This window comes from Coccinella septempunctata, chromosome 5, assembly GCF_907165205.1.
Source record: "Coccinella septempunctata chromosome 5, icCocSept1.1, whole genome shotgun sequence".
Lineage (NCBI taxonomy): Eukaryota > Metazoa > Arthropoda > Insecta > Coleoptera > Coccinellidae > Coccinella > Coccinella septempunctata.
The window spans coordinates 35,822,240-35,849,673 of record NC_058193.1 but is presented as its reverse complement, the minus strand read 5'-3'; the positions used below and the strand labels follow the sequence as shown (position 1 = coordinate 35,849,673).

General features: G+C 35.4%; 9 protein-coding genes across 11 annotated transcripts in view; 4 read left to right on the top strand and 5 right to left on the bottom strand.

The window, feature by feature from the left end:
- Positions 1-10,838, bottom strand: part of LOC123314309 (dedicator of cytokinesis protein 3) — a 34,845-nt gene extending 24,007 nt beyond the window's left edge. For both annotated transcript variants that reach the window (XM_044899493.1, XM_044899494.1), the window contains exons 1-3: positions 10,681-10,838; positions 6,453-6,730; positions 6,238-6,386 (exon numbers count right to left, since the gene is read on the bottom strand). In XM_044899493.1, the coding sequence (XP_044755428.1) occupies positions 6,238-6,386; positions 6,453-6,730; positions 10,681-10,717 (464 nt within the window). In that variant the 5' untranslated portion in view covers positions 10,718-10,838. The remainder of the gene's footprint in view (positions 1-6,237; positions 6,387-6,452; positions 6,731-10,680) is intronic.
- Positions 303-5,566, top strand: LOC123314310 (innexin inx3). Of its 2 annotated transcripts, none has more exons than XM_044899497.1 (6): positions 303-493; positions 3,117-3,291; positions 3,544-3,749; positions 3,806-4,024; positions 4,088-4,483; positions 4,546-5,057. In XM_044899497.1, the coding sequence occupies exons 2-6, from the start codon at positions 3,129-3,131 to the stop codon at positions 4,735-4,737; spliced, it is 1,176 nt and encodes a 391-aa protein (XP_044755432.1). In that variant the 5' UTR covers positions 303-493; positions 3,117-3,128; the 3' UTR covers positions 4,738-5,057. The 2 variants fall into 2 exon arrangements, with proteins under 2 accessions (XP_044755432.1, XP_044755431.1); XM_044899496.1 differs by lacking the exon at positions 303-493 and adding an exon at positions 5,207-5,566 and having other exon boundaries at positions 3,115-3,291; positions 4,546-4,717.
- Positions 10,839-11,306: 468 nt separating the features above from the next.
- Positions 11,307-14,045, top strand: LOC123313181 (ATP-dependent RNA helicase HAS1). Its single transcript, XM_044897931.1, has 10 exons — positions 11,307-11,451; positions 11,509-11,601; positions 11,658-11,732; positions 11,787-11,876; positions 11,932-12,165; positions 12,253-12,567; positions 12,626-12,927; positions 12,988-13,311; positions 13,490-13,667; positions 13,747-14,045. The coding sequence occupies exons 1-10, from the start codon at positions 11,379-11,381 to the stop codon at positions 13,893-13,895; spliced, it is 1,833 nt and encodes a 610-aa protein (XP_044753866.1). The 5' UTR covers positions 11,307-11,378; the 3' UTR covers positions 13,896-14,045.
- Positions 14,046-14,831: 786 nt separating this feature from the next.
- Positions 14,832-16,745, top strand: LOC123313183. The gene is made up of 4 exons (XM_044897933.1): positions 14,832-15,384; positions 15,610-15,725; positions 15,867-16,071; positions 16,162-16,745. Exons 1-4 carry the CDS (start codon positions 15,306-15,308, stop codon positions 16,698-16,700), a joined length of 939 nt encoding a protein of 312 aa, XP_044753868.1. The 5' UTR covers positions 14,832-15,305; the 3' UTR covers positions 16,701-16,745.
- Positions 16,720-18,444, bottom strand: LOC123313182 (GDP-fucose transporter 1). Its single transcript, XM_044897932.1, has 5 exons — positions 18,214-18,444; positions 17,960-18,158; positions 17,595-17,820; positions 17,241-17,533; positions 16,720-17,125 (listed from the first exon to the last, which is right to left on the bottom strand). Exons 1-5 carry the CDS (start codon positions 18,279-18,281, stop codon positions 16,919-16,921), a joined length of 993 nt encoding a protein of 330 aa, XP_044753867.1. The 5' UTR covers positions 18,282-18,444; the 3' UTR covers positions 16,720-16,918.
- A 273-nt stretch (positions 18,445-18,717) lies between these two features.
- On the bottom strand, positions 18,718-19,380 carry LOC123313184 (vesicle transport through interaction with t-SNAREs homolog 1B). The gene has a single exon (XM_044897934.1). It carries the CDS (start codon positions 19,195-19,197, stop codon positions 18,853-18,855), a length of 345 nt encoding a protein of 114 aa, XP_044753869.1. The 5' UTR covers positions 19,198-19,380; the 3' UTR covers positions 18,718-18,852.
- Positions 19,381-19,768: 388 nt separating this feature from the next.
- On the bottom strand, positions 19,769-23,477 carry LOC123312883 (MICOS complex subunit Mic60). Its single transcript, XM_044897448.1, has 8 exons — positions 23,185-23,477; positions 22,634-22,997; positions 22,470-22,580; positions 21,649-22,400; positions 21,189-21,417; positions 20,719-20,877; positions 20,364-20,655; positions 19,769-20,305 (listed from the first exon to the last, which is right to left on the bottom strand). Exons 1-8 carry the CDS (start codon positions 23,233-23,235, stop codon positions 20,128-20,130), a joined length of 2,136 nt encoding a protein of 711 aa, XP_044753383.1. The 5' UTR covers positions 23,236-23,477; the 3' UTR covers positions 19,769-20,127.
- A 98-nt stretch (positions 23,478-23,575) lies between these two features.
- LOC123312885 (39S ribosomal protein L35, mitochondrial) lies at positions 23,576-24,377 on the top strand. Its single transcript, XM_044897451.1, has one exon. It carries the CDS (start codon positions 23,641-23,643, stop codon positions 24,181-24,183), a length of 543 nt encoding a protein of 180 aa, XP_044753386.1. The 5' UTR covers positions 23,576-23,640; the 3' UTR covers positions 24,184-24,377.
- Positions 24,329-26,555, bottom strand: LOC123312884 (fumarylacetoacetate hydrolase domain-containing protein 2A-like). Its single transcript, XM_044897450.1, has 4 exons — positions 26,082-26,555; positions 24,982-25,198; positions 24,590-24,915; positions 24,329-24,525 (listed from the first exon to the last, which is right to left on the bottom strand). The coding sequence occupies exons 1-4, from the start codon at positions 26,357-26,359 to the stop codon at positions 24,375-24,377; spliced, it is 972 nt and encodes a 323-aa protein (XP_044753385.1). The 5' UTR covers positions 26,360-26,555; the 3' UTR covers positions 24,329-24,374.
- Between the last annotated feature and the right edge of the window lie 879 nt (positions 26,556-27,434).

Sequence of the window (27,434 nt, the reverse complement as noted above, 5' to 3'; positions counted from 1 at the left end):
GTCCATTGTTCTTCTCCTTCGTGAAAATCCACTTCCTCGTACAAAATCGAGGATTCTCAGAGATTATCAGTTCACCAGTCTAGCAACAACTCCAACACTTTTATCGAAATATGTCAAGTCTCACCGAACAATAAAGGCCAAAAAGACCGGACTGGGAGATATGCATTCTTTCAACGGGGCCCGAGTTAAAGTGCTTCTAGACAAGGACGGCCAACCGCGGCCTGCGGGTAGAACAGAGATAAAGCTCTCCCTTCTCTTGTGTACTGAGAAGAGGACGAAGAAAGCTAGTTTGTCAGTTATGCTGTGAGGCAGCCTGATGTAGGATAGGAACAGTACGAACAAAATGTTATGAAAAATACAGTGCCTTCCAAGACTTTTAGTGAATTAAGTTAATTTATGTGATTAAGTGGCCTTAACTTAGGTGTAGGAGACCGTTTAAGTTTGGATTTACATCGGACGCTTACTTGGATTACCGTTGCTACAGCAAAAAAAGGTAAACACAAAGGACTTCAATTCGAATCGCGAGTATATTGTCTCTCGATCGGAGTTTCCAAACTTAGACAAGAATAAATATTTGACCGCTCATTTGACCACGAATTATGTTCTATTATTAGATAATTCGCCTCACTTAGCACCTATTATGAACTATTATGAACGATTCGAAGAACAATGACATATCAACATGTGGCAGAGTACATTGCGCTTCGCTGAAGGAGAAATTGATGCTATTCTCGAGAAAATGATAAATCCTTGCAAATTTACAACTTTCCATTCCAATTTAAGTCACAACCGAGTTGAAAAACTATAACATAGCTTCACCAGTTTTTCTTCTTTTGTAATCGAAGCTCAAAACGAAAAAAATTTTTAACTCAAACTCCTTGGATTGATCACAAAGTCTCAAAGCCAAAACCGAAGACGTTGTACACAAAATGGCGTAGTCGTCCACCTTCCACAAATTAATATTTATAATCCTTCATTACATAATCTATGCGGATACTTATTTCAATCGTGTAGCGTAAAAAGTTTTCCGGGAAATTTTCTAGCCATTATTGAAGCCGAGATCAAGCAGTAAAATCATCATTTGCGGTTGCGAAGATCACAATAAATACAAATGATGAAAAACGTTCACGTACATTATTTAACGGATGTTGATATGGACAGGAACAGCCTTAACATCCACCGTTGCAGAATTATTTATCTCGAACCAAACGAATCGAGATGTTCAAACAAATTTTTATCGTGTTGTCAGTTACGTTACTTCCAGCAGATAGAGCTCTGAAGTTTACATAATTTAAAATGATTAATGTACGAATTCCCATCCATTATGATCACATCTTGGCAATCAAGACCATAATAGGTATTCCTTCAGTCCCAACATCCCATAAAAAACACGTGAAAACGAACGTTGAAGGTTAGAAGGGATATAAACGTTTAAGGACATTTTTACAAGACTGGTAACCAGGCATTTCTGTCCCATAAAATGTACCTGGTATTCAGGATGGATAATACAGGTAGAAGCTCATAAGAATGAGCTGTAAACTAAAACCGGAATCATTGAAAAATGAACACTATCCAAGAAAAGAGTACCTCATTGATCGTGCCGCATGATAAATTACCACTATTCTAAATCCACCTATTTAACACGAATCCTTACAATCAACATCGTACCAAAACGTTGATTGTATATTCTCTATCTATACACACCTCAAACCGATAAAATTGTAATGGGCATAAAATGACCGGTACTTCTATTCAATGTGACCTGGTTTCCTGCAACTTGAAGCTACGATCCACGTGAACTTGCGTAATTTAAAAAGTTGCACTTCGAGGCAACCATGAGTCTTTGACGATGCAACTATACATCAGCGGTGCAACCGTGGAATCGATGTAAAATCCTCGGTAAAATCTAACGGTTATTGTTGTTCGCGTTAACCAGAATTGACGGATAGACGAGTCTCTTCGAATAAGATAATCCTTTTCGATATTCGTTCGTGGGACAGCCTTGAATAATGATAACAGAATGAACGAAACGTTTGACGTATGCAACATGCACGTGTAACGGATTTTGTAATAATTAATAATTGTCTTCTAGCGAGGTCGCTGACAATTTGACACATTATATCCAATAAAACGGACCATTACTTTCCGCTGCAGCACTTTTTTAATCTGGTACCATTGGAATTAAAAGTTCAAATGGTATATTTCCCTCGATACAGGCAAATTCATAAATATCTCCAACATTCTTTTCATTCTTACACAATTACCTTAATACAAATAGTTCTTGTCAAACAGTTGTATCAACCTTTCTCTATTTATCTTCATTATATTCAAATATGAGCATCATTTGATGCTCGTTTGTTTAATATACGATTTGGAATAGTTTACCCAACACTAACATAAATATTTGGGGAGTGAGACATGAAAATCTTCATAATTGAGCTAGGAATTAAGAGTCAGGTGACACACCAGATTGAAGGCAACAATTGCTATGTGAACTAGTCCATAAATGACTTATCTATGTATCTCGTTCACATTTAACTCAAAATTGGCTTCAATTGGCGTGAGAAAATGCGTAAAATCACCCTTTGTTATGGACACATTAATTATTATAGAATGCCATTTGAAGATTCGGTGATTTCACTCGAGTGAATCATACTATAATTGAGTTCGTGGAGATTGCTCATATTCAGCAAGATATCATGAGTATCGGAAATCATTATATTCATTTGAATGTTATCTTTTATTGTGCTATCTTGACCTGAAGATATGCTGCATAAAGGTTTATTTCAGAGTAGTTACTGTTACCATTAAATGTTTGTAATGAGCGTCAGAATAAATATACAGAAAACACATGTTAATTGCCTATACAAAGAGGAACATCAAGGTCTTCAAAGAAAATACTCGCAACAGAGGATGTGGCTTTAAATTCCTGCATTTGAACCATACAAGCAGATGCTCCTACACCAAGATATCGATACTTATACTGACAGAGGAGAGCAAAACTGTTCAATAGTTTTTTGTATACGCTCAAAACAAACAGAGATGAAGATTTTTTGAGCAATCCATGAACAACAGTGATAAACTCCTATAACCATTTTTTTATTTCTCTTTTCCAGAAATAATTCAAGATGACAGTCTTCGGAATGGTGTCGGCCGTTGCCGGCCTGATCAAAATCAGGTATCTGGTGGACAAGGCCATGATAGACAACATGGTTTTTAGAGCTCACTATAGGTTAACCTCAGCAATACTATTTGTCTGTTGTATAATCGTGACTGCCAATAATTTAATAGGTAAGGTTCATACAGTATGCGGTATTATTTCTCCCAGAAATTACAAATGATATTCAACATTCATAAACAGAATGAATCGATAAACTTCACAACACGCGTTCGAAATCAGTTCCATCTCCAAACTGAGCAATTGTGGCATGAAAACCAAACAGAAAGGTCAATTCATATATTCAAACTCTGATAACCTATCGAGATTTGTTTTGAAACGATTCACGAATCGATAAATACACATTTATAACACTCATCTTCTAGGTTATCCAATTCAATGTATCCACGACAGGGTGAACCACCCCCATGTGATAAATACGTTCTGCTGGATCACCTACACCTTCACCTTGCCCCATGAGCAAGGAAAAATAGTTGGAACAGAAGTGGCCCATCCTGGATTGGGTAATGAAAACCAAGAGAAGACCTATCACAGCTACTACCAATGGGTTCCATTTGTTCTATTCTTCCAGGTAAACGAGGTGGTTTGACAAAGAAGAACAACAAGTAAAACTTTTCGTTCTTTCAGGGTGTGATGTTCTACGTCCCACATTGGATCTGGAAAAACTGGGAAGAGGGAAAGGTCAGACAGATAACCGAGGGTCTCCGTGGTTCCTTCGTAGGAAACAGGGAAGAAAGGGAAGCCCGACAAAACAGACTCGTGCAATATCTCATCGAAACTATGCATTTACACAACACCTACGCCTTCGGCTACTTCTTCTGTGAAATTTTGAATTTCGTCAATGTGGTAAGTGAAATCATCAAAGTATTCATTTCTTTGAAGTCTACAATCCCCTTGTTTCCCCAACAGATAGTCAACATTATTATGACCGACAAATTCTTGGGCGGAGCCTTCTTGTCATACGGAACTGACGTCATTAGTTTTTCGAATATGGACCAAGAGAATCGTACGGATCCTATGGTTTCCATCTTCCCCAGAGTGACCAAGTGTACCTTCAACAAATTTGGTCCTTCAGGGTCCATCCAAAAACACGACGCACTCTGTGTGTTAGCCCTGAACATTTTGAATGAGAAGATCTACATCTTCCTCTGGTTCTGGTTCATCATCGTGGCTATTCTATCCGGTTTGGCCATCTGCTATTCTGCTGCCGTGGTCCTGCTTCCGAACACCAGAGAAACCATTTTGAGAAGGAGGTTCAGATTTGGAGCCCATAACGCTGTTGACACTATCATCAGAAAAACACAGGTATGCTTCCGCCATTAAATCGTAGGTGTCCATGAAATAATTGAAACAATTTTTTGTTTCAGGTTGGCGACTTTCTACTTTTGCACTTCTTGGGTCAAAATATGAACCTGATGGTATTCGGGGAAATTTTGGAAGAGTTGGTCAGAAGATTGAACTTTGGCAGCAATAGCAACCTCCCATCGGCCCCCAGCACCCTAGAGATGAGCCCCATTTACCCCGAAATCGAGCAATACGGTAAAGAGACTGAAACATAAGATTTAGTTTCCAAACAAATGACAAATCAATTCCTGAATTTCGTTTATTCCAAGAAATGTGAATGCCCTAATTGATAAGTTTGTTTAAATGCCATGTTAACTAGGATCTCGACAAATTTCCAAGATTCCTGGTTTGAATGATGTATCTTGTGATTATTTCGAAATAGGTTATATTTTTTCAATTATAAATATTAGTTCTTTTCCGCTTTTGCCCAGTTGTATAGGTTTTTATACAGATTTATTTAGACTGCTCCACCTAAATGCTGTATCTATCTCATTCGATGATAAGATTTTAAATGAATAAATTTTAGTTAATTTTTCTTTTGTGTTTTTATTATATATTTTTTAAGTTTAGTATAGGGTAGAGACAATTCTGTGGATGATTTAGAATTTGATGTGATGCTAATTTTTTAAGTGAGCTATATGTTATATTTTTCTGTATACAACATTAATTGTCATATTCTTTTAGGCGATTCGGGTTCAGAGGGTACAACTACTACAATATGGTAGATATTTTCTTCTATGAAGTAACCTCACTGCCATCCTAAAACTTTGTAACTAGGAGATTTTGAAAATAAGGACTGTGACAAACTCCCTTTAAAATTTTAGGGATATTTGAATCCCTACTGAATGTGATTGATTTATATTTCGATATATTTTTGTATAGATTTTTTTTTAAAGAAGTGACACATAAATTTATTATCACACAATAAGACTTCCGAAATAGGTTTAGGTAAAAGGTAACCTACTGTGCCTTAATTCATATATTAGATATTATTTTTTTATAATTAAGAAGTATTTTTCTAATGTAATAAAATTAAAGGAACTACTTCGTTTTGTATTTATTACCTTCTCATCAAAATAATCGTTTTATGCCTCACGGTTATTTTTATTTCTTCGCCATTACCAATTCAATTCAACAGGAAGTGAGTAGATAATGGATGAAACGAGTTTTTTTTTTGTAGTATGATGTTCATTCACACAAATACCGGAATAAAAAAACAGGAAAAGAAATAACAATCATACAAACCTTGATTACTTCTACTAGAAGCAGTTAACAGATATATATATGTGTGGTTCATTTTCTACAAGGCAATGACAGACATTTGCCAGCAGTATTCTCTTCAGAAGATTGAAAAAAAGTTTAGAAATTCAAATCAGTAACCTCTAAGTGTTGATTTCCACTATTTCCTGTATTTAATAAGTGACAAGCAATATAAACATCTACATATTGAAGTGATCCTAATAGTTTGTATCCATTATCCAAATCAAAAAGCGAATTTTTTCGAAAAGTGAAATGAAATGCCCATATTCCAATATTTTGCAATGAAAATGTAATAATCTGAAGAAAAAACGAGCTATTTCGAATTTTCATATGTCATTAAAATTAGCGTGAACTCATGTAGCGCATTCTCCAAATTGATCATCTGACAAAGTTGCTGAATCCTCACCATTCATTGTTTAGAAAATTCCTGAGACTAGCATGTAATTCAAACTTACCGATTTCCCCAGTCGATTTTTCCAATTATCTTCAGTTTCAGCTCGTTCGTTTGATCGTGGGTAAGAGTGCCAGATACCAGTTGCCTCCGCCATTCTAACAAGTCCCTCATAACCTTCCCAACAGTTTCGAACTTGTAGTTCTCTTTGTTCTGAAAGTGGACAATTCGGCGAATTTAAAATGTAGTCTCTGAATTCGAATAAGAGACATCACTTACCACAAACAGTTTTTTCCATATATCGCCCCATTCTCTAAGAACTAGGGTGACTTCCCTGATTACAGGATCCTCGATAGGTACAACGCTTTCAAAGAGACCTTCGTTATCGACTTTGCAAGGTTTCAAGTGGATGTACGACTGTGGAAATATGCCTTTGACCGATCTGTTTTTAGTTGAGAACCCTCTGTACCAGCCTGGATATTCCTCAAGGATTTGTACAGTTTCCCCTATTTCCAGGGACAGGCCAAGACGTGTTTCGCCTTTCCAGTTATATATCGCTGAAAAAAAAAGAAATAGTGGTGCAAAATTGTTCGTTTTTCATTCAATATTTAGGCTCTCCGATTAGGAGAGTATTTTTTTAAATCTGGATTCCTCAGGTTCATTATAAATGAAGTAATATCATATATACTTTGAAATCAACCCCATGAGTTGTGTTCATTAGCTAAATTATTTTTTCCCTGTGCAAATAATTCATGAGGGCGCTCCTATAATCCAATTATAATCATTTCATTATGTTATTATTGTTGTTTATGATACATCCTTAGTATTCAGATAGAACCAGGTGAATAATCAAGAGTGTTTGTCTTTATTTCACATTCTAGCTCTCATATTATGATAGAAACGAAAATAGAAGTATTGCAGTTAGCAGCAAATCTATGAGAATCAGGACAATTAATTTAAAAAAATGAGCTTCCTTAACTTGAACTATAAGATATTTATTTGTATTGTTATTGTGGTTTTGAACCACGTAAATCGCCACAACTACTTTGAAATGTGAGCACGAAAAAAAAAAGAAGCATCAGCAATGATCATTATAAATCAACCAATAGGAGAAGAAACTTCGCCCTTTGCAGGGCAGTTATAGAATACCTCAATTCTTAGAGAAATTACGCCATTTTCGGGTGGTGAAAATTTCCCACCCAGAGGGTGTGAATTTCATTGTTTGATGACTTACTACCTGAAAGATTTACTGCTCACTGGCATGCCTTCTTTGAACATCCATAATTCCTCACAAGATGTGTTTGGTCATTTGCTAAGTGTCAGGATATTTTTGCCATCTGTTTTAAAGATTACATTAGACCTCCTAGTAGCTCTAGGAAATTCAGACCAAATCATTGAAATTTGTAAATGACGACAGAGAAACTGTGAGAAAAGTTCACCTTCAGCAAATTTTTATTATTTATAAGATATTATTATCGAATGTATCGATATTAGTCTCACACAGGTAAATCAGGCTTGAAATGACCTTATCATTGTCAGAGATTAGACGAACGAAAAGCGAAACCCAGTTTAACGTTTCTAATGCGAAAATCAACATAATTCAGATCCAAATTCCCAACGAATTGGAGGATAGATGATGCATACAAGCCTTGGATAGAAGTGATAACCGATTAAAAAGGGGAAACTACGGTTCTAACAGTGACGTGAACTTTGTTCGCGAAATATCAGATAATTGGGATATTTTGCCTTTACGATTTTATCGAAGATGAGGTCATAGTAAAAAAAAAATGAGGAAAGCACTGAAATGAAATCGGGAGGGGTCGCCATCTTTTGAACGTTTATAGAGAACTAGTCACAATTTTGTACAGAAAATCTGCATGTTGGGATTTTTTGCTGTAAGTCTTTGCTAGTGTGAGCTATTTATCGAAATCATAAATATTTCAGAAACTGTTGAACGAAAAATTGTGAGGAATATACAGAAAAATACAGGATGTCCCTGAGAAAGAGAAAAAATGCCATAGGGACTTGAAAAAATGAATTCCCGTGGTTTTGTAGGACCCCCTTATATTCGAATATATTTTCAGGTTGTGCTGTTCTAGGAATAATTAACATTTGCATTATACAATTTCTCTAATTCTTGGGCGTGTATTATTCATGATTGGATGGATATATTTGAAATATCACCAATATAGAATCTGATCTGATTAAGAATGAACAACGTGCCTCTTCAACAACCATTATCGAAGCATTTTCGGACATGGCAGATTGGAAATGGTAAGCAAAGATAAGGCATGAAAACCGGTAGCAAATGGAGATCCATTTCGTTGCAGCACACCAGAAAAACCGGCAGTAATTTGCTGAGATTAGCATTACTTATTAGGTATTTGAACCGATTTCAATGAATCACCAGAACGACGTTTTGTTTCAATAGGTGAACCATTTAAAACGTTTTCGCAGACATTCCTAAGCGGGTATTTTGTTGAAAACAACAATAACGTCGGTCTAACATTTGGAATGCTCTAATCTGGGTAATGAAACTGATTAAAGCTGTGGAAACAAACGATTGGTCGATTTCTTCTTCCCATATTGACTTGAAGAACAATATAAAAAGGCAGGACAGGAATAACGAAATATTTTTCACTTATTCGTCATACAATGGTCATCACAGAAGTTAACCTCAAGGACTAAATTAGTAAAAGACAACAGAGAGACAGAAAAACGATTCTAAATAATAATAAGATCTTCGTTTCTCCACGTCGCAGCATCAACAGCAGATTACTCGAATAAAATTGATATTCCTCAGAATCATACCTAAAGATACCAGTTTCTATATAATAAAATGATAAACTGTTGGTTGGAGTGAATATGTATAATCGAACGAATTTTATTGGCATTCCTATAGGCCAAAAGTTTACTGATGAATTTCCATTGGGGATCGTAAATCGACCAAAGCATTCCTCGAAAATTAAAAGTAGTAAAATCGGAAATGCCAGGTATGCGTTATGCCTCGTTAATATTATACTGAAGAAGAAAATCGAGACTATCGAAGTTGCTTTAACGAAGCTGCTATGTACGTAAAGGAATCTCCTCCATAAAATTATTATTCAGCACGTGAAAAATCTTGTGGTAGGATTCATTGAACTTATTAATGAGCCAGTGAAGAAGGAACAATTGCTTTTGGTCCTTGGTTATGCTGAAAAAATGGATGCTCTGTGCATGACCAAATCCTGAATAGCAAATTAACGGAGCCTTATGTTAAGATGCAAGAGGAACCCAGGTTTTGAAAGGGAATAGCAAAACAGTTAAATATAGGTCTTTCTGTAGAAATTCCATGAGAATTATTTTCATATCTATAGTGTGGCACATTGAAAGGGCTGAATATATCTGTTGACCTCAGTTCTCTTGGAGATTGTGCAAAGATACACGTTTTTACGACCATTATTTATCCTGTAACACTCAGGACAAAACTTCTTAAAGATAAGGATCGTTCTGGCAATTTTATTAATTCAATTCGTATAACTCCAGAGAGCTTTATATTGTCGGAGAAAATTGACCATCTATTTCTGATGGACTCCTAACAAAAAATCATATTTATTGGTGGTCATCCGAGTGGTCATCTCAATTTGTGTCCAAAACCGAATGATTCGTGAAATGCCTAGAAATGACGACTAGCCAACTTCATTCATCGTCCGCTCTAATCTACTGTAGAATTACTAATGTTTCAAGATAGCTTTTCTATTATCTAGTAACGAGCTGAAGGAAAAAGTATCACTTACAAACCCGACAAAAAAACAGGAAATGTAAGGCAAGTATCTGAAATCATTCATATTATATTACTTTTTTTTTGGTGATTCAAATAGGTGAATGGTTAATTCTTTATTCCTGCATATTTTTGGTTTAAGGAGAAAACCGCCGAATCAAAGTACTGTAGAACATGAATGATCCTGAATCATTTGATGGAGAACATAATTCGAATCTGCCTGTGCACAACAATTAAAAATTCCAGTCATGATTGCGGAGGAAATAATATTTAAAAACTGTACTTATGATGCTGTGCAGCTCTTGAGACCGGAAGTCAAGTCTGTAGGGCCTATCAAATCCCGACAGTTCGAAGATGTTTTAAATTGCCCGAGACCGCTTTCAACTTCAACGTTGTTTTATGCAACGATAGATAGAATATATCGCGCAACATAAACTAAGATAATTCACTTTGCAAATAAAACAGAAATTATTAATCGAAATCGACCAAGTTACCTTCATATTATCATCTATTTGTATAAAATAACCTTAATTGTCGATAAAGAAATTAACACAAAAACAAGGTATGAAATACAAAAATTTAACGCAATATAAAAATAACAATTTTCCATGATAATGACAGAATAAAACAATACTTTTTTGTGAGGGAAATCACAGTGGAAATCGGTATAAATTGCTATTTACAAAACGTCAGACAACAATTTGTTTTTGCTATAATTTGTATGACATAACAACTGAAATGACTTACCAACGCCGTATTTTTTTGTTTTCGTAGCTATCCACATTTTTCAACAATTTCACAACACTTATCACATTTTCGAAAACACAAGCAACTTCGTTGGACTTCAAATCAATAGCTCCTTCATCTGTTCGAGAGCCATTGTTTGTGTAATTTTGGTATGTCAAAATGATAGTAGGAAATCCAATACAGACCGCGCGCAAAAATCTGATTATAGTGGCTTAGTCATAATATCGTCCAATAGATAGCATTATATTAGAAGTCTGAAACCGCGCTACAGATTTCTCTTTCGAACTACAGTTTCTATATCTCGAACATGTTTCAATTTGCCGAAAATTGTATAGATGGCGCCAGTCAGGTACTACAGATTTCGCTATCGAACTACAGTTTCCATGTTTCGAGCATCTTTCAATTCGACAAAAATTGTGTAGATAGCGCCAGCCGGGCGCTACAGATTTCTCTTTCGAACACAGATTCCATTTTTCAATCCAACAAAAATTACGTAGATGGCGCCAGCCAAACACATATCAAAAGATAGAAGAAAAAGAATTCTTCAAGAAAAAGAGAAATTTTAAGTTTCTATGTGTCAAAACTCAAAATTAACCTATAAATTTTTTCATCACAACCATAGACAAACGTCGCCTGTTATCTGGTCAACACGTGTGATTGGAATTTTGAAAAGTTGCGTATTTATTTTGGGAGAAATCATGGCTAATTCAGAAATTAAAAAAAGCAAGAAGCGCAAGTTGAAAATGATTCAAGATGCTGAGAAAAAAAAAGGTAAGTAGTATATTTTATTTCTATAAACATATCTATACTCAAGCAATTTGTTGTCAGACCAACCGAAATCAAATGGAATAAAAAAGAGAAAAGAGGACATCATTGAGAAAAATGTAGAAGAAAAATCAGAAGTTAAACAGCCTAAGAAGAGTAAGTAGTTAAAGGCATAAGTTTAGTTAATATTATCATTACCTGATTTTTTATAGAGAAAAGGAAAATAACAAATGGTTGTGGAAGTGAAGAGATATCAAAAGAAAACAATGAAGAAGTACCTAAAAAGAGTAAGTTGTCTATAATCTTGGGTAATTGTAGCACATTATCAATATATTTTTCAGAGATTAATAAATCTTCTGGTGACACAGATTCAACCATAATAGAAGGTGGAGAATCTAACACAGATGCAAAGGAAGAAATAAATTATAACAGTAAGTAAAATAATTCTCTCAGTTGTATTTAGTAACCAATGTATTTTTCTTTCAGTTCCAATCACTTATGAAACCAACTTCGATTCACTTGATATTTGTGAAGATACTAAAAAGGCAATCTCTGACATGGGTTTCACAAAAATGACAGAGATTCAAGCTAAAAGTATACCTCCTTTGTTAGAGGGTAAAGATTTGCTTGGGGCAGCGAAAACAGGATCTGGGAAAACTTTGGCTTTCCTTATTCCTGCTATAGAAATGATTTTTAAAATGAAAGTTTCGCCAAGACATGGTAAGTGAAGAATGGAATATTTTCACCCTGTTTCTTTTGTTTTGGAATTCTAGTGTTTCGGAAAGAAATTACGCTCTTTTTTTCTAGGTACTGTGGTAGTTATTATTTCTCCAACCAGGGAATTGTCAATGCAAACGTTTGGTGTACTGAAAGAGCTATTGAAATACCATTCTTTAACCTATGGTCTGGTTATGGGTGGAGCAAACAGGACAATGGAAGCTCAAAAACTATCCAAAGGTATCAACATACTTGTTGCAACACCTGGCAGATTGTTGGATCACATGCAGAACACTCCTGACTTCTTATATAGGAATTTAAATTGCTTGATTATTGATGAAGCTGATAGGATTCTGGATATCGGGTTTGAAGAGGATATGAATACGATTCTCAAGCTCATTCCCAGTAAGTATATTCATATCAATAGGTGAAGGCAATAATGAATAACTTTTCTCATTTATAGAAAATCGTCAAACAATGCTGTTCAGTGCTACCCAGACTAAAAAAACTGAGTCTTTGGCAAGGTTGGCACTGAAGAAGGAGCCTGTATATGTGGGTGTAGACGATAACAAAGACACAGCTACTGTAACAGGCTTAGAACAAGGTTATGTAGTGTGTCCTTCAGAAAAAAGATTACTTGTTCTTTTCACGTTTTTGAAAAGGAACCGTAAGAAGAAGGTGATGGTATTTTTCAGTTCTTGTATGTCTGTCAAATACCACCACGAGCTATTTAATTATATTGACCTGCCAGTGATGTGTATACATGTAAGTTGAATTTCAACATCATTAATTTTTTTAATTTTATCTCCACCTTTTTGTTCGCAGGGAAAACAGAAGCAAATGAAGAGGTCAACAACATTCTTTGATTTTTGCAATGCAGAATCTGGTATACTTCTGTGCACAGATGTAGCGGCTAGAGGTCTGGATATACCGGCCGTTGACTGGATCGTACAATATGATCCTCCAGACGATCCTAAGGAGTATATTCATCGTGTGGGGCGAACAGCCAGAGGTGAAGGTAGCAAGGGTCATGCCCTCTTGATATTGAGGCCTGAGGAGCTGGGATTCCTTTGGTATTTGAAACAAGCCAAAGTGCCCCTCAACGAATACGAGTTCGTTTGGAACAAGGTTTCAAATATTCAATTACAGGTAAGTCCACTTACATTGAAGAGGGAAAATTTAGCTTTTTGACATTTACGTAAACGAATCCATGTTAGTTTGACAAAACTGAGGTTAGAACCAATCACAGACATGAGCAGGACCCATAGAATAGTGTTTTTGTCCCAAAAAGCTAAAGTTGTGTGATTAAATATATTTTCGTTTTCAGTTGGAGGCTTTGATAAGTAAAAATTATTTCCTGCATATGTCTGCGAAAGAAGCCTTCAAGTCATATGTAAGAGCGTATGACTCCCATCAGCTCAAGACCATTTTTGATGTGAACACTTTGGATCTGATGCAAGTTGGAAAATCTTTTGGATTCACAACACCTCCAGCTGTGGATTTAAGTGAGTTATCCCATTCAATTTCCTCTCCATATAAATTTAGTTTGCAACAATAATCGTTTCAACCAAATGTTTTCTGCAGATGTTAAAGGCCACAGACCAGAAAAAAGAAGAGGAGGCGGTGGATTTGGAGCATATAAGAAACTGAACACATTCGAAGACAAAAAATTCACGTACAGACAACCGCAAAAAAATAAAAATAGGAACGATAGCAGACAGTTCGCGAGGTAGATTTCGATACAGTGGATAAGGATGGAGTTGATCCTGATGAAACTAATGCTTGCATTTGAATTCTCTTGTACATATTTATATTTATACGCATCATCAGGAAATTCAAGAAAAATTCAAATTATTCTCGATGAATAAAGAGTAAATTGTTAAGCTATGTTTTATTTCTGAATTACAATTGTCACATCCATCCTAACCTAAGAAACTGCCCATCCTTGAATAAATGATTTGATGGTCGTTTATGAATAATTTTGAGCTCAGAATGGTCTCAAATGATTGGGTTGGATTCTTCGATAAAAAAGTAGTGGTTAATTTCAATATCCCGACATAGATAACGATGATAGAAAAAAATAAGGACTTGTAATTTTCGAGGCAGATCCTAACTTTTATTTGTACTAACACGAGCTACGCGGATTAGGCCTCAATCTGGCAGGTTTCAGAGTCCGGAGGCAGAGAGTTGCAAAATCTGGGTGCTCTAGGTCGTATTAAGCTGTTCTAGACGTCCGAAGCTCGGCTGTATACCGGTTAGATTCAGCAGTTCAGTGAGTTCTTCTGACAGGAGGTTAGCTCCAAAGGATATTGGCCATGGACGTATCTACAGAATAGTGAAAGGTCGGCCGTAGCATGCCAATGTTTCTAGTGTGGGCTCATTCATCATTGGCAGCGGATTTGTGTGACACAGTACAACTATGTTGTGTGGAGCTCGCCGAGCACGATGACTAGCCGGTTGAGATCGTGAATGAGTAAAATCCACTAGAGATAACCCGCTTCAATATTTTCGCTCACGCCTTTCGAAAACTGAAAGTTGACTCCCCGCAGCCAAGAGTCGCTGTGAAGAGCTGGGCTGAATAATAATGGTCCAATTCCTAATAATCAGATAAGTCGATAAAACGTAAATCGATTCCCCCTTTTCTATCTGATAACGAGGTGTACGGAACGACAATATACGGTAGTATTTTATTATGTTTACCGCAAGTAATAAATTCGCCAGAAAATAAATCCAAAATATTTATTCCAATACCCGTTCTATATTTGCCCAGGCAAGTAACGGTCGAGCAAATATTGGGAAGATTAGATTATTGTAGTATCTGAAGGTGCTAGTTGACAACAATTAGCACTATTCATAGGTAAACCGCGGATAGATCCTCCGAGGAATTTTCTACGCGTTTCGCGATCGATGAACAATTGTTTTGTCTAATTATAATCGGGTTGAACTGCTAAGAACATAAACATTCGGTAAGATCTCGGATTCCACCCAAAATATTCGCTGTTGTGACGTTTTCTCTAAATGTTTGGATTGGCTGATGTGCAGCAGACTTTTAATTCAAAATAAATTGGCCCCATACAATTCTTGTTGGTACCTAGCGGGTGTAATTCGGCAGTTGAATAGTGCATGCGAAGTGCTCATGTGAAATGTGTATTGTTCTGAGGATCGTCAGTTTTCTCCTGCTGATTCACTTGCCGCAACATCACTCAATTCCTGCTGAAACTGGTAGGCAGAAAATCTTCAAATGTATGAGATCAGTTCTTTAAATCTTCTTAATCAAATTACCCCATTCTTAACACTGGCAGACCTTTATTCATCACAAGGGAGTAGAATGATCAAATCATAGACAGTAGAGTAGATCACCTAATAAAGACTACTACATTCTTGTCGTCAAAAAAAAAATTGTACATGTTGAATAAACTTATATCTATTTATTTTTTATTCTTTCAGAATCTCTGGACTCTGTAACTCTGTTACCAAGAACGAAGAGATACAGAATAAAATCTGGCTCATCAATTTCTTTGAGTTGTAATAAAGCCAAAAGCGATGTCACTTGGCAATTCAAGGTAAAACGGCCTAATGTGGTAACAAAGTAACGAAAAACATGAAAAGCTAAGATGATCTTCTATTTTGTTTTATGTATTCGCTGTTTCGGAGTATCAACCTAAATTTTTTCTGGCTACATAATACAGTATAATTTTTTCCAGTCCTGTGGGATGAATTATAAAGGCATGAACTGCGAAACCGCTGGGGAAGGAGATTTAAACACAAATCAAGGTATCCCTTGGAAATTGCTCCATCACTACAATGGAAATAGGATGCTTAAAATTGAAAATACAAGTCTGGATGATGTTGGAATTTATAGGTGTATATCGGGAAATATAATACGCAAAATTTTCATTTTAGAAATAGGTGAGTAAATAAAGAAATTTTGTAAAAAAAAACACAAACGCTAGAGAAAAACAAATACTATTTTTTTTTGTTAAAACTTTTTTTCTTAAGATGCAGTGACTTTCGAATGGCCCCCACCAAGAGTGATGTCGGTGATACCGAATCAAAAAGTGGTCCGCCTCAACGGTCATCTAACCATAAACTGCAGTGTTTCCAGTAGGACACCACCGAAAATTTTGTGGTTCAAAGTGTGCTGGACAAATTTGTGCGAACTAGATTTTGCCGCTTATGAAATAGAAATCGAGGGGAACTTCAACTGTCTGTGTCTCATTAACAATACAAGTGATAGCACTTACAATTGGGAAAATTTATATGTTAGTAAATTGCATATTTTCAACACCCACGTGTGGGATGGGGGTACCTATGTATGTTCTGCCCTTTCATCTGATGGAAAGGATCATAAAAATGTTACTATAATTGTTGATTTTCAGAGGCAACACAGTTATAATTTCGAATCTTACACGTGTTTATTGTTGATTCCGTTAATTTTCATACTATTATACATAGTTTCATACGTTTTCTGTGTCAGTAAGAGACGAAAACGCGATAGTCCCGAACAATTGCAATATTTAAAATGTACCAGCATGTGATAAGTTGAATAAAAAACAATAATTATTAAAAAATTACAGGTGTAATTTCGTCTTTATTTACAAAGCTGAGGTTTCTACAACCAGAAAGCTAGGAAATTTGAACTCACTTATATACTTTCTGCTTATTTAAATAAAAAACTTTGTCTTCATCACTACTACATTGTCATTTTAGGAATTCATCTATATCACAATGGAAATTCGAAAAAGGTAACACACATTCAGACTTTTTGATAAGAAGGCAATGCTTGTTTTGCTTCCATATCCAGTTGTTTTATTCTAGCATATGCTGCGCTTGCCAATAAAACTATTATATTTGAGGTCCACCACAAAAAAGTTTTGGTTTCTTTGTACCAATATGTGGCTAAAACTGTCTGTGCACAAGCTTTTGCAGTTCCAGAAATATTATGGGTTAAAGCTGAAGTATACTAAAAAAAGGAGGAGATAAAATAAAGCCATTTCAAAATGTTATGGGTTGCATAACAAGCACAAGGTCAGCAGGAGCTGGTACTTCTTAACAAGAAATCCTATCAATTTTCTCACCTTAATTTGTAATGAAGTTAAAAATCCTACAGAAAATCCACATAGGCCACCAATTGTCATCGGAAACCAGAAACTGATATCCCAAAGTCCCTCGAAATTAAGAATAGTGCCCAATTCTCCATTAAATACAATCAGTGGTATGAAGAGAATTGTAGCATATATATTATTATAATATGATAGAACCCAAACATCACTATTCAGCTTTGGTAACACTTTTTTGGTCAATATGGAAAATAATGATAAAGACAGAGAAGCTAGAACTCCAAAAATCGTTCCACTCACAGAAAAACTCCCTAGAAATACAGTAACTGTATTCATACTTTCATTAACAGAGTATTTTACTAAAAAACAAACCTGCCAATTGTTCTTGATCGACTCCTAAATAAAAACCAAATATAATGAAAGCACAGCAGACTAAACACCTTGTTGAAGTTTTTTCATTCAATATCAAAAAGGTAAATACAACATTGAACATCGTTGTGAGTGATCTACCAACATAGTAGAAAGCAAGAGAAACATTTTGAAGGCATAAATTATTGGTGGCTATCATCATTGTGAACATAAATGAAACAGGCAGAACCTAAAATTAAATATTGTGGTATAAAGAAACAGTTGGTACAAAATGCTTCTGTTTCAATATATGAGGGCAAAATGAACATAAATGAAAATTATTTGCTTTAAGCCAATAATCATCAATATGACTAAACGAAGGAACTTACAGAAGAGATAGTTTGTATATTCCACACATCTGTATCAGGGAAAGAAACTTTTGTTGGCCACCTTTTGTTGAGAAGTTGTTTAATATAACATATTAGGGCAGTTACAAGTGTTTGATAACAAGCTATGAACATAGGAGCATCCAATTCAATTCCACTAAGAAGACCTTTATTCACGAATACGGTGAAAATGGATACCGTCCTAGAAGTCATTATTTTAAGCTCTCAATTTGTAAATGATTATTACTCATTCTTACCAATAAGAGCTTACAATAGCGAAAATTGTTATATACTTTTTCAATAAACTCTCTTGTTGTAGACCCATATTGCTTGAATTTATAGCACTAACAACAAAAACTAAGCCCCTCCCAAAAAGGAGCGTTTGCCGGTGGTAAAATGAACATTTTCCATATCTATACCGAGAAAATTTTATATTTTTCGTATCAAATACACGTAAACAAACATATTTCCATAGAAAATCCTTGTTCAGATGACAGTTGGTGGGCTTTTAGAACTACAACACAGATCACATGAATTTGATCATCTTCCCTCTGTGGCCAGCTAGTCAATCTATTTCATCATTTCAATATTTCAAATTGAAATAATTTTATTAGATGAATAAAATTTCAAAATTTTGCATCCGGAGTATATTTCATAGGATACATTTTATTGGAATCTGCGCGAATTCGACAAAGTTAGTCCTACAACAAGACAACAAAGGTTGCTCCTGGGAATTCCAAATTTAAGCCATCAAGGCAAGCTACATTAGCGCAAATTTATTTTACGGTTTATTTGGTACAAATATAATCAGGATTAAGTTGATACGTAAAACTTTAAAGAATATGAATAAATTGAAAATCTCAGAATCATGTGATAGAATACAAGAAACAAATGCCTCACTTGATGAACTTTATGTATGAAATGCCAATGAGTATACCAACTTCCATTATAATTATTAAAATCAATATCAGTCTATTATACACGATATTCCTGCCCATCCTTCGAAGAATGGCTTTTGCACTATCCAATTGTTCATCTGCATTTTCAAGTCTGCTTTTAGTCCTAAGCAAAGCTTCTCTTTGGTCATTTAGCTCTGATATCACTTCTGTGCCTATAGCTTCGGTTTCAATAGCTATTTGATTTGATCTTTGAATGCTTTCTCCAGTTCTTTCCAATATTTGACGCCCTTGTACAGCTATCTGACGATTATAATCATCCCAGTCCCTATTGTTATCAACCATTATTGCACGAATTTGATTTTACTCAGCAGTGCTGGAACCAAGGTGTAAGAATTAAATTTGTGTTGGAACATTCAGGTTCAGGAACTAACTATCCCCTTCGTTATTTTCATTCCACGTGAAAAAAAAACAAAAAATAAACAATCAGCCTGATTAATTGACAAATATGTCATGCTTAGGTTAGGTCACATTCAGGGATGTCCAAAAAACAGCTGATACGTCGTTTTTAGCACTGGCTGATTATTCAAAAACATATTTACCTGTTCATCATTGTTCTGAGGTAAAAATGAATATTCGTGTTTTGTGGATGAAAAAAGGGCTTCAGCAGGAGATAATCGAAGGCTTCCAAAGAACTAAGACAGAAAGAATCTCATCTCCATCTAGTTTGTCTATGATCTCCATCTGACAACACGGTGGGTTCATGCAGCCTTAAGGCTTAAGAGAGGAACCAATCAAGCATTCCTTTCTTAGGTCTAAATAACCACAAAAACTCACCATAAGGTCATGCATAGCCTACCAAATGAAATGGTTATGTTATGGGCTGTAGAAGGTTGAAAAGAAATAATATTTTTTCGAAGTATTTATTATGTGTACTCACTTTTTAGCAGCCTTAAAAAAAGAACATTATTGCTAGGGAATTCTTTCCTAAATTATAAAGAAAAATATTTAATTCACTGATTTATTAACTGGATAAATTTACACAACTGTTGCTACTACCATAAGCAGTCTTGAAAAATTCTTAATAATATAATTGTTAGAAAAATTTCCTAAAATTGATTCAACAAAAAAAAGCACAGTAAAAACCAAGAATTTATGGTAAAATGTAAAATATCGATAGTGTAAATCTATGAAAAATTATAGTAAATAGGATCTTACGATTCACAAAGAAATATTCCAATTGCCAATTTTTAATTGAAATTTTATACACTCAATCTATAAATACATCAGACCACTGGATGCAGCGTGAGCCATCAAAGTGTTGGCAGCCTGTTGAGTTTCTAGAAGGATTCTAGCTTCGTTCATCCATTGCCTAGCTACACTGCGCGAAGCACCTTTTAGAAGATTCATATACTTCAAAGTTTGCAGAAAGTTGCCTCTGTCCAACCAATATCTGCCAGAATTAAATATGCTGATTTGCAACGACTACACTAAACATCGATATTACTCACCTAGCTCTCTGAAGGATATCGTTAGTTGACAACTCTGAAAAATCGGTCTCCTCATTGTTCAATTCTGCTTGGGGTATTGGACTAGGGGCTTTCAATAGGAGAAGCGACTGGATATAGGACAATATATAGATCGGCAAAGCAGCACCTTCAGCTGGCACCAAAGCTACCATCCGACAAACTTTTTCTACCTTGAGGAAACGCTCTCTTAAAGCATCTTCGGGAAAAATACCCCTTTCTCTTGCTTCGAAAGGAATGGCTTGCAGAACTGCCTTGACTAGTTCGTCTTGTTCGGCTGAAAATAAGCAGGAGCATCTTCAAATTAAGGAAAGTGCTCTCTTGGAATCAAGGTGCTTACCTGCTGATTTTTCTACCGCATTCAACTCAGGTGTAAGCGGTCTAAGCTGGGTTTGCCAAGGTAAGCCGGGACAGGTCGATCTTAACGCTCTCAGAAGAGCCTGACAAGCCGCCCACAAAACTTGGGATTTCTTAGCTTCCTCATCAGCCATTTCTCTTACTGAAAAATTCATGAAAAATGTTTGGAGACAAGCAGATAAGATTATTTTGCAGTTTACTCTTATAATGAAATCTTTATATAGGACAAACAGGACATTGTTCCGTTTCAAAGTAGACAAATTTGTTTTAATTATTCAATTATTCCTTAAAACTTTCAAAGTTGTAACATACAAGAAAACAATGTACCTGATTTTCCATCCGAGGCTTTGAAACGAAAGAAATATTTTCAACAATTTTCACTAAATGGAATTAACACCTACATTGCAGTTCTACATTCAGAAAAGTCTGAAAATAACGCAAATGATTACTCACTTTTCATGGTACGATCTAAACCTCTGAGCCTTCCGATCATGGCAGCGAGTTGCATCTTAAACCTGCATTTCTCTTCTTCTAATTTCTCATCGAATTTTCTAGCTAAGTTTCGATCGATTTCTTTTTCTTTCTGCCGCAAAGCTTCTTCTAAGTGATCAGCAAATGCCTGGGATTGACGTTTCAACTGTTCCCTCAGATAGCACTCGGATTCTTTTCTCAATTTCAAGCACTTGAAAAAATCAAGAAGTCAATTGCTTTTGACATTAGCAATATCATCTACAACATTTTAAGTCAGGAATATCCAACAAACATTTTGACATTAATTTGGCAGCCTCTGATGGGTTGGTCACATGACCTATTTCTTAGATTAGGATTGGCTGGCATTTGACAATGACAGAAGAGGTTAAGTGGAAAAACTTACTTTCATGGAAATAAAAATTCAGTTCTCAAAGAATCTCACCTGTTTTTGATAACACAAAGTTATTTTTCTCTTCTCTTGTTCCAAAGCCTCACAAATCTGAGCCGTTGTGAGTGCCTCCCCACCTCCCTTTTGCGCAGCATCCACTGCCCTCTGCAACTTATCTTGAGCCAGAGTTTCTGCCTTGGCCAACTCTTTTTGGTAGTACAGCACATGAGAGTATGCATGCATCAAGAATAAGTCCAAATCTTCTCCATGTATCTTCAATTCTCTACTCTGCAGGTCAACTGTAGGGAACAAAGATTCCAATTCCTCACTGAAATGCTGTCTAGCCTTCTGAACTTGTTCCCAGTATTTATAAGCTATACTTCCCATCTTTGTTTCTCTGTACAATTCCTTTTTAGAGTCTTCGATGTTTTTCTTGATTTGTTTGATGTTGGTTAAGAGAATTTCCCTACTGACATCTCTAGCTTCGAATTCTGGTTCTTGAACTAACTTTTCCATTTTATTTGCTTTAGCCATAGCTTCATCTGCTTTCTCCTGGGCTTCTTTCAATGATTTATCTTTTTCTCGGGATTTAGACTTAATAGATGACCAAGTATCAACAGTTATTTTATCTATGGATTCTTCTACCAGACATTCAACTTCTTGATTGAATTTTTTCAAGTTGTACAAAGCTCTATTGTATGAATTCACAGCATCTGCACAAGCTTCAGTCAAATCTTGCTCCAACTGACGTAAATTTCGTGTATCAGTTTCTGGTAAATCTTCTACCTTTGGTTTCACTACACCACCTAAAATGGTCATTGTATGTGAGTAGAGCAATTCTTAAGCATGTGGAAAATTTTGAAATATAATCGTACCTATTTCGACTTCAGTTTCACCAGTGTCAGTTTGATTCTCAATCCTTAATTCTTGGAAGTTATCATCTGGAACTTTACCTTCTTCCAAACGTGGCAATATTGTTGGAGGAGCTGAAAGTTCCACTTTTAAGAATGCCCAAGTTGGATAAGAGTCATTTACAAACCTTTGAATTCCTCTTTCACAGATATTTCAGCAGAATTCTTATCCTTTTTGCCAGATATTACATTACCTATACCTTGCTTGATACTCCGATATGCCTTACCCATCGCTTCACTCAAATCTTCTTCTAAATATATAACTTTCAAGACGTCATCCAAAAATGGTGCACTACACACCAGAGCATCCCTGAATTCATCATTATATTTTGCGTATGTTAATGTACCCCCACCTATGAGAGCAACGGCTCCTATGGTATAAAGTGTTCCAGTAGCTGGTTTCTGTTTTTTCTTTGGTGGCGGACATAAATCACGATTACTGTTGCTGTAAGATCTTGTGTATATCCTGTTTGAGGGTTCACACTTGAATTTCTGAAAATGAGAAACTATATTAATATGGGAAACTATATGAAAATATTGAATACCACAAATTCTTTATGAAGTCAAAAAACTGAAAGTTTTATATCAATCTCTAATTGGAAATTCAAATGAATTCATATTTGAAGAGATGACATAACACCTCCACTCATGTTAATCCAATTTTTCTTTGAGTACTCACCAGAATTGGAATTTTCTGAGGACTGAATTTTCTTGATATAATTTTAAACATTTTGGCTATGAAATGAGGGGATACGAATAAATTCACCTTGTTTTGGGGGAAGAGGGTAATGTTACAGAAGTCATAACTTTATGAACCTAATGATCGGATTTTTGGTTGGTGGTTACGTCTTTTTTGGCAGATCAAGAGGGATTTTGACGTTTTAGTTCGCAAATGTTAAAATGGGAATATTAAAGGCTCAGAGGCTAATTAATTGCGTGTCACAGACTATTTTTTGATGAAATTTCATTTGTTCCCTACATTTAATTCAAATTTGAAGGTTAGTTTTTAGTGTCAATTTGTCCAAGTTGGCAAAGATTTTGGTCAAATTGGTCCACCTGCCTGATGAAAATTTTTGTCATTTGTCATTAGTAACATAACCTATAAAATTATTTGGAGTATTTTCATTTAGTGAAAATGTTGAGTAGAGTATTTTTTAATACAAGTCGTATTTTACGAGCAGCTACGAGTAAAGTACTATCACCGGCGAAAAATGTAGTTTGTCTAAAACCCACTGCTCATAATTTTTCAAGCACATTAGTGGGAAATGTTACAACCTATAAACCAATTCTCTGTTCAAATCCTCTTGTTAAAGCACTGGCAATCAATATTACTCCTGTTAGAACAGTAACCAAATACTCTTACAGAAAAGGAAAGAGAAAGTCTGTGAAAGCTGTTTTGCGAAGATTTTATCGCTTAGACTGGGGAGGCTGGATCCGTACCAAATGTGGAAGACATAAACGTCTGTGGAGAAAGAGTCCGCCAAGAAAGAGAAGATTGAGGCAACATGTATTCTGTAACGCCACACAAAGCTATTTACTCGATAAAATGGTAGGAAGCTATTGGCGTAAACCGAAATATTATGTAGATGATCCTTACGAGCCTTACCATACGAGAGATGAATTTTCTATTACATCAGTGAAGCCACGACCTTATTTTCCCCCCGAAAAGCAAAATTAGCGTGAAATGTACTTTTGAAAGTTAAATAATGAATTTACTCCATACTGTTGTTTCAGTTTCACAATTCTAGACTAACTTTGACGATTTGAATGCCCTATTAAGATAGCTCAAGGGAATTGAGGTTGTGTTGGATAAAGTAGATAGCTCCTCATTATACTTTTATGTGTTATATAATACAGTACAAAAGATATTTATATGCATGTATTCTTCAGTCTTCCAATACCTTCTATTTCACTTTCCACCACATCCCCTTTGGTCAAGTATTCTGGTGGGTTTCTATACATCCCTACTCCTCCTGGTGTACCTGTCAGTATAACATCACCTGGGTATAATGTTACAAATCTACAATAAAATAAATATTAGTGTAAAATTCCTAAAATATTCTAATTATGGGATGATTTCTTACTGAGATAAATGGGAAACCAGAAAGTCAGTCTTGAAAACTAAATCATTGGTATTTCCACTCTGCTTCAGAACGCCATTCACCCAACATTTAATTGCTAAATTATTAACATCAACTTTGTCCTTAGTTACAACAGCTGGTCCAAGGGGACAAAATGTATCCATTGTTTTTCCAAGTAAAAATTGCCCGTTATTCCTTTTCTGCCAGTCCCTTGCACTTATATCTTGTGCTACAGTGAATCCAAATATTACGTCTTGTGCTTGGTCTGGTTTGAGGTTTTTGCCTTTTTTTCCAATGATGATAGCCAATTCTACTTCCCAATCAACTTTCTGCATTAATAACAATCAGAATACATTAGTTTAATGAATCAATAAAGTTGATGGTTAACTCTGTACCTGAGAAATTTTTGGTAATTCAATGTTATCATAAGGTCCAGTGATAACAGAAGAAAATTTGCTGAATATCATAGGCTCTTTTGGATATGGTTTATTCTGTTCATCACAATGCCCTTTATAATTTAAACCTACACATGCTACTTTGTCAGGGTTGGTTATTGGGGGCAATAAGACGACGTCTTCCAAATGAACAATCGATTTACCGTCCGCGATTATTCTGCAAAGAAGTTTTTTTAATAAAACTTTAACAATTCAGGAAGGGCATGATTGAAACCCAAATGGATTAGCCCAAAAATAGGCTCTTCAAATCACCGATGAATTGAAGGATTTTTATTCTAAGCTCAAATAACCAGTACCAATTTTGGTATACCAAAATATTCAACTTCATTAAAAAATCTCGGTCTCACGCAATACACTGAGTATTCAGATAGTAATAAATAATCAAATTCGTGGACCTCCTATTATCCTGAATTATTTCGCAGTTACTCAGCCGTCAAAGTAGGTATATAGTAAAGTGGATAGCTTTGGTGTAATTTTTTTTGTCACGCAGACCAAAATGAAGGATAATTGAACATGCGATCCTACATATTCGATATAGTTAAACTTTCGACATCTACTCGATATTAATTATTAAGGCCAATTCAGGGTGTTTACAGTCAAATTTAAAAAAATAACTTCCATCAAAGTACTTGAAATATGAAAAGCTTTAAATCGTCTCAAGTTGGTTCAACCACAGCCAACTGTAGAGAGTACCGTGTTTCAATAACCAAGTCTGCGCAGTTCGTTTGAAGAATTAGACCAAAAAAATGCATTTAGCAGAAATTAATGATTCAGGATACTTTTACGACTGTTATGAATATCATGATTGAAGGAGACAATTCGAAAAAATTACACCATTTTAATTATTTCGTAAAACAAAACTCATCAAAAGAAGCAGTTCTGCAAATATATCGTTTTGTGCAGTAAAAAATATCTAAAGTACCTATATGTAAATTCTGAAAAAATTGTCGGGACGCATCTAGTGATAACTGGCAAAATCGAACGGAAAGGAAAAATAATACCTACGTATTTTCCTGTAAAATATGACGCTTTATCCTTACCTTTTTGCTTTTTGTTGAACATCACTACCTCCTTTCAGAAACTTGACCAAAGAATTCGGAATCGTGGAGTCAACAGCACTCAGGTCGAAAATGTCGCCTTCTGGTGCAATTTGTGCCCCCAGGTGTTGAACTCCACCTGTCTTGTATCTAAATTGCACATAACGCATTGGTTTTCCTTTACTCACACTAAATTTCCGCGAACTGACTAAATTTAAACTTTTCAATTGGTTCCTTATCAAACATCCGATAAAAGAATTGCAAAACAAATTCGAATTCATTTTTTTTTACAATCGGAGTAATACAAATCTGAAAATACGTACTTATCAGGACGCGACACACCGAATTCTAATATTTATTTCGAGATTGTTAAAGCATAAAGGAACCAAAAGTAGTAAACTTTGTAATTTTGTAAACAACAAGTTCGCAGTTGAAATGTATATCTAAGAAAAGGACAGAACCAGAATAGGTGTTGTTCGGATCGTTGGAAAGATAAAAGTGGACAAGAAAATAAATACACCTCTACCTGGGGTAACCTCACATGACTCGTATCATATAGGTACAACTTATTTCATAATTCAGGAATATATTGGAGAGAAAGAAGGTGTGCTACATGATAATGTCAGTGCATACATATTGCGCAATTAAACTTGTTTATTTAAATTTTTAAAATTATTTCAATGACCCGCAAATTAAAGTTTGAGGTTATTATTCCGCGTGGTGAACAATTATATTCATAGATGTCCGCACTGTAGCCCTGTAATTCAAATAGATCGCTGTCGTCGGTTACAGTTCTGCCGCTAGAAATCTGTAAATTATCAAAGTTACTACAGAGTTTAGTTTTCGTAGGTACTGAGAGATGGCAGCATATATTCCAACATTTCTGGATTTTATCTTGAGGCATATAAAATATAAGAATTATGAATTTAATGAATAACACGGTTTACATAGGTTTCAAATTCAACATAAAAACCAAGGAACAATTGAAGCTTGATCTGATCATTTTTATGCTTACCGTTTGAAGCAGAGCCCACCCCAGGCTTATATGAGAACTGGTACCTTCCAAAATCCAGACATATAAAATTAGCATTTTAATTTGAACATCTGTATCATTATCAGTCCTCTGGTATCGCTAAACAACTTTGACGACGAAATTTCATCGTTGATAAGCACGGGTAACATTTGCATCCCTAACGAGGCTGGAACCGGTTCAAATGGTGACATGAAGGAGTTGACAGTAGCTTATAACCGAAATGATGCAATCTGGGATAACTAAACGTTAAGAGTGCCTATTCGAAGAGGACGCGGCACATAATATACCCTAATTGAATTAAAATACCGCAGTCAAGTTTAGAG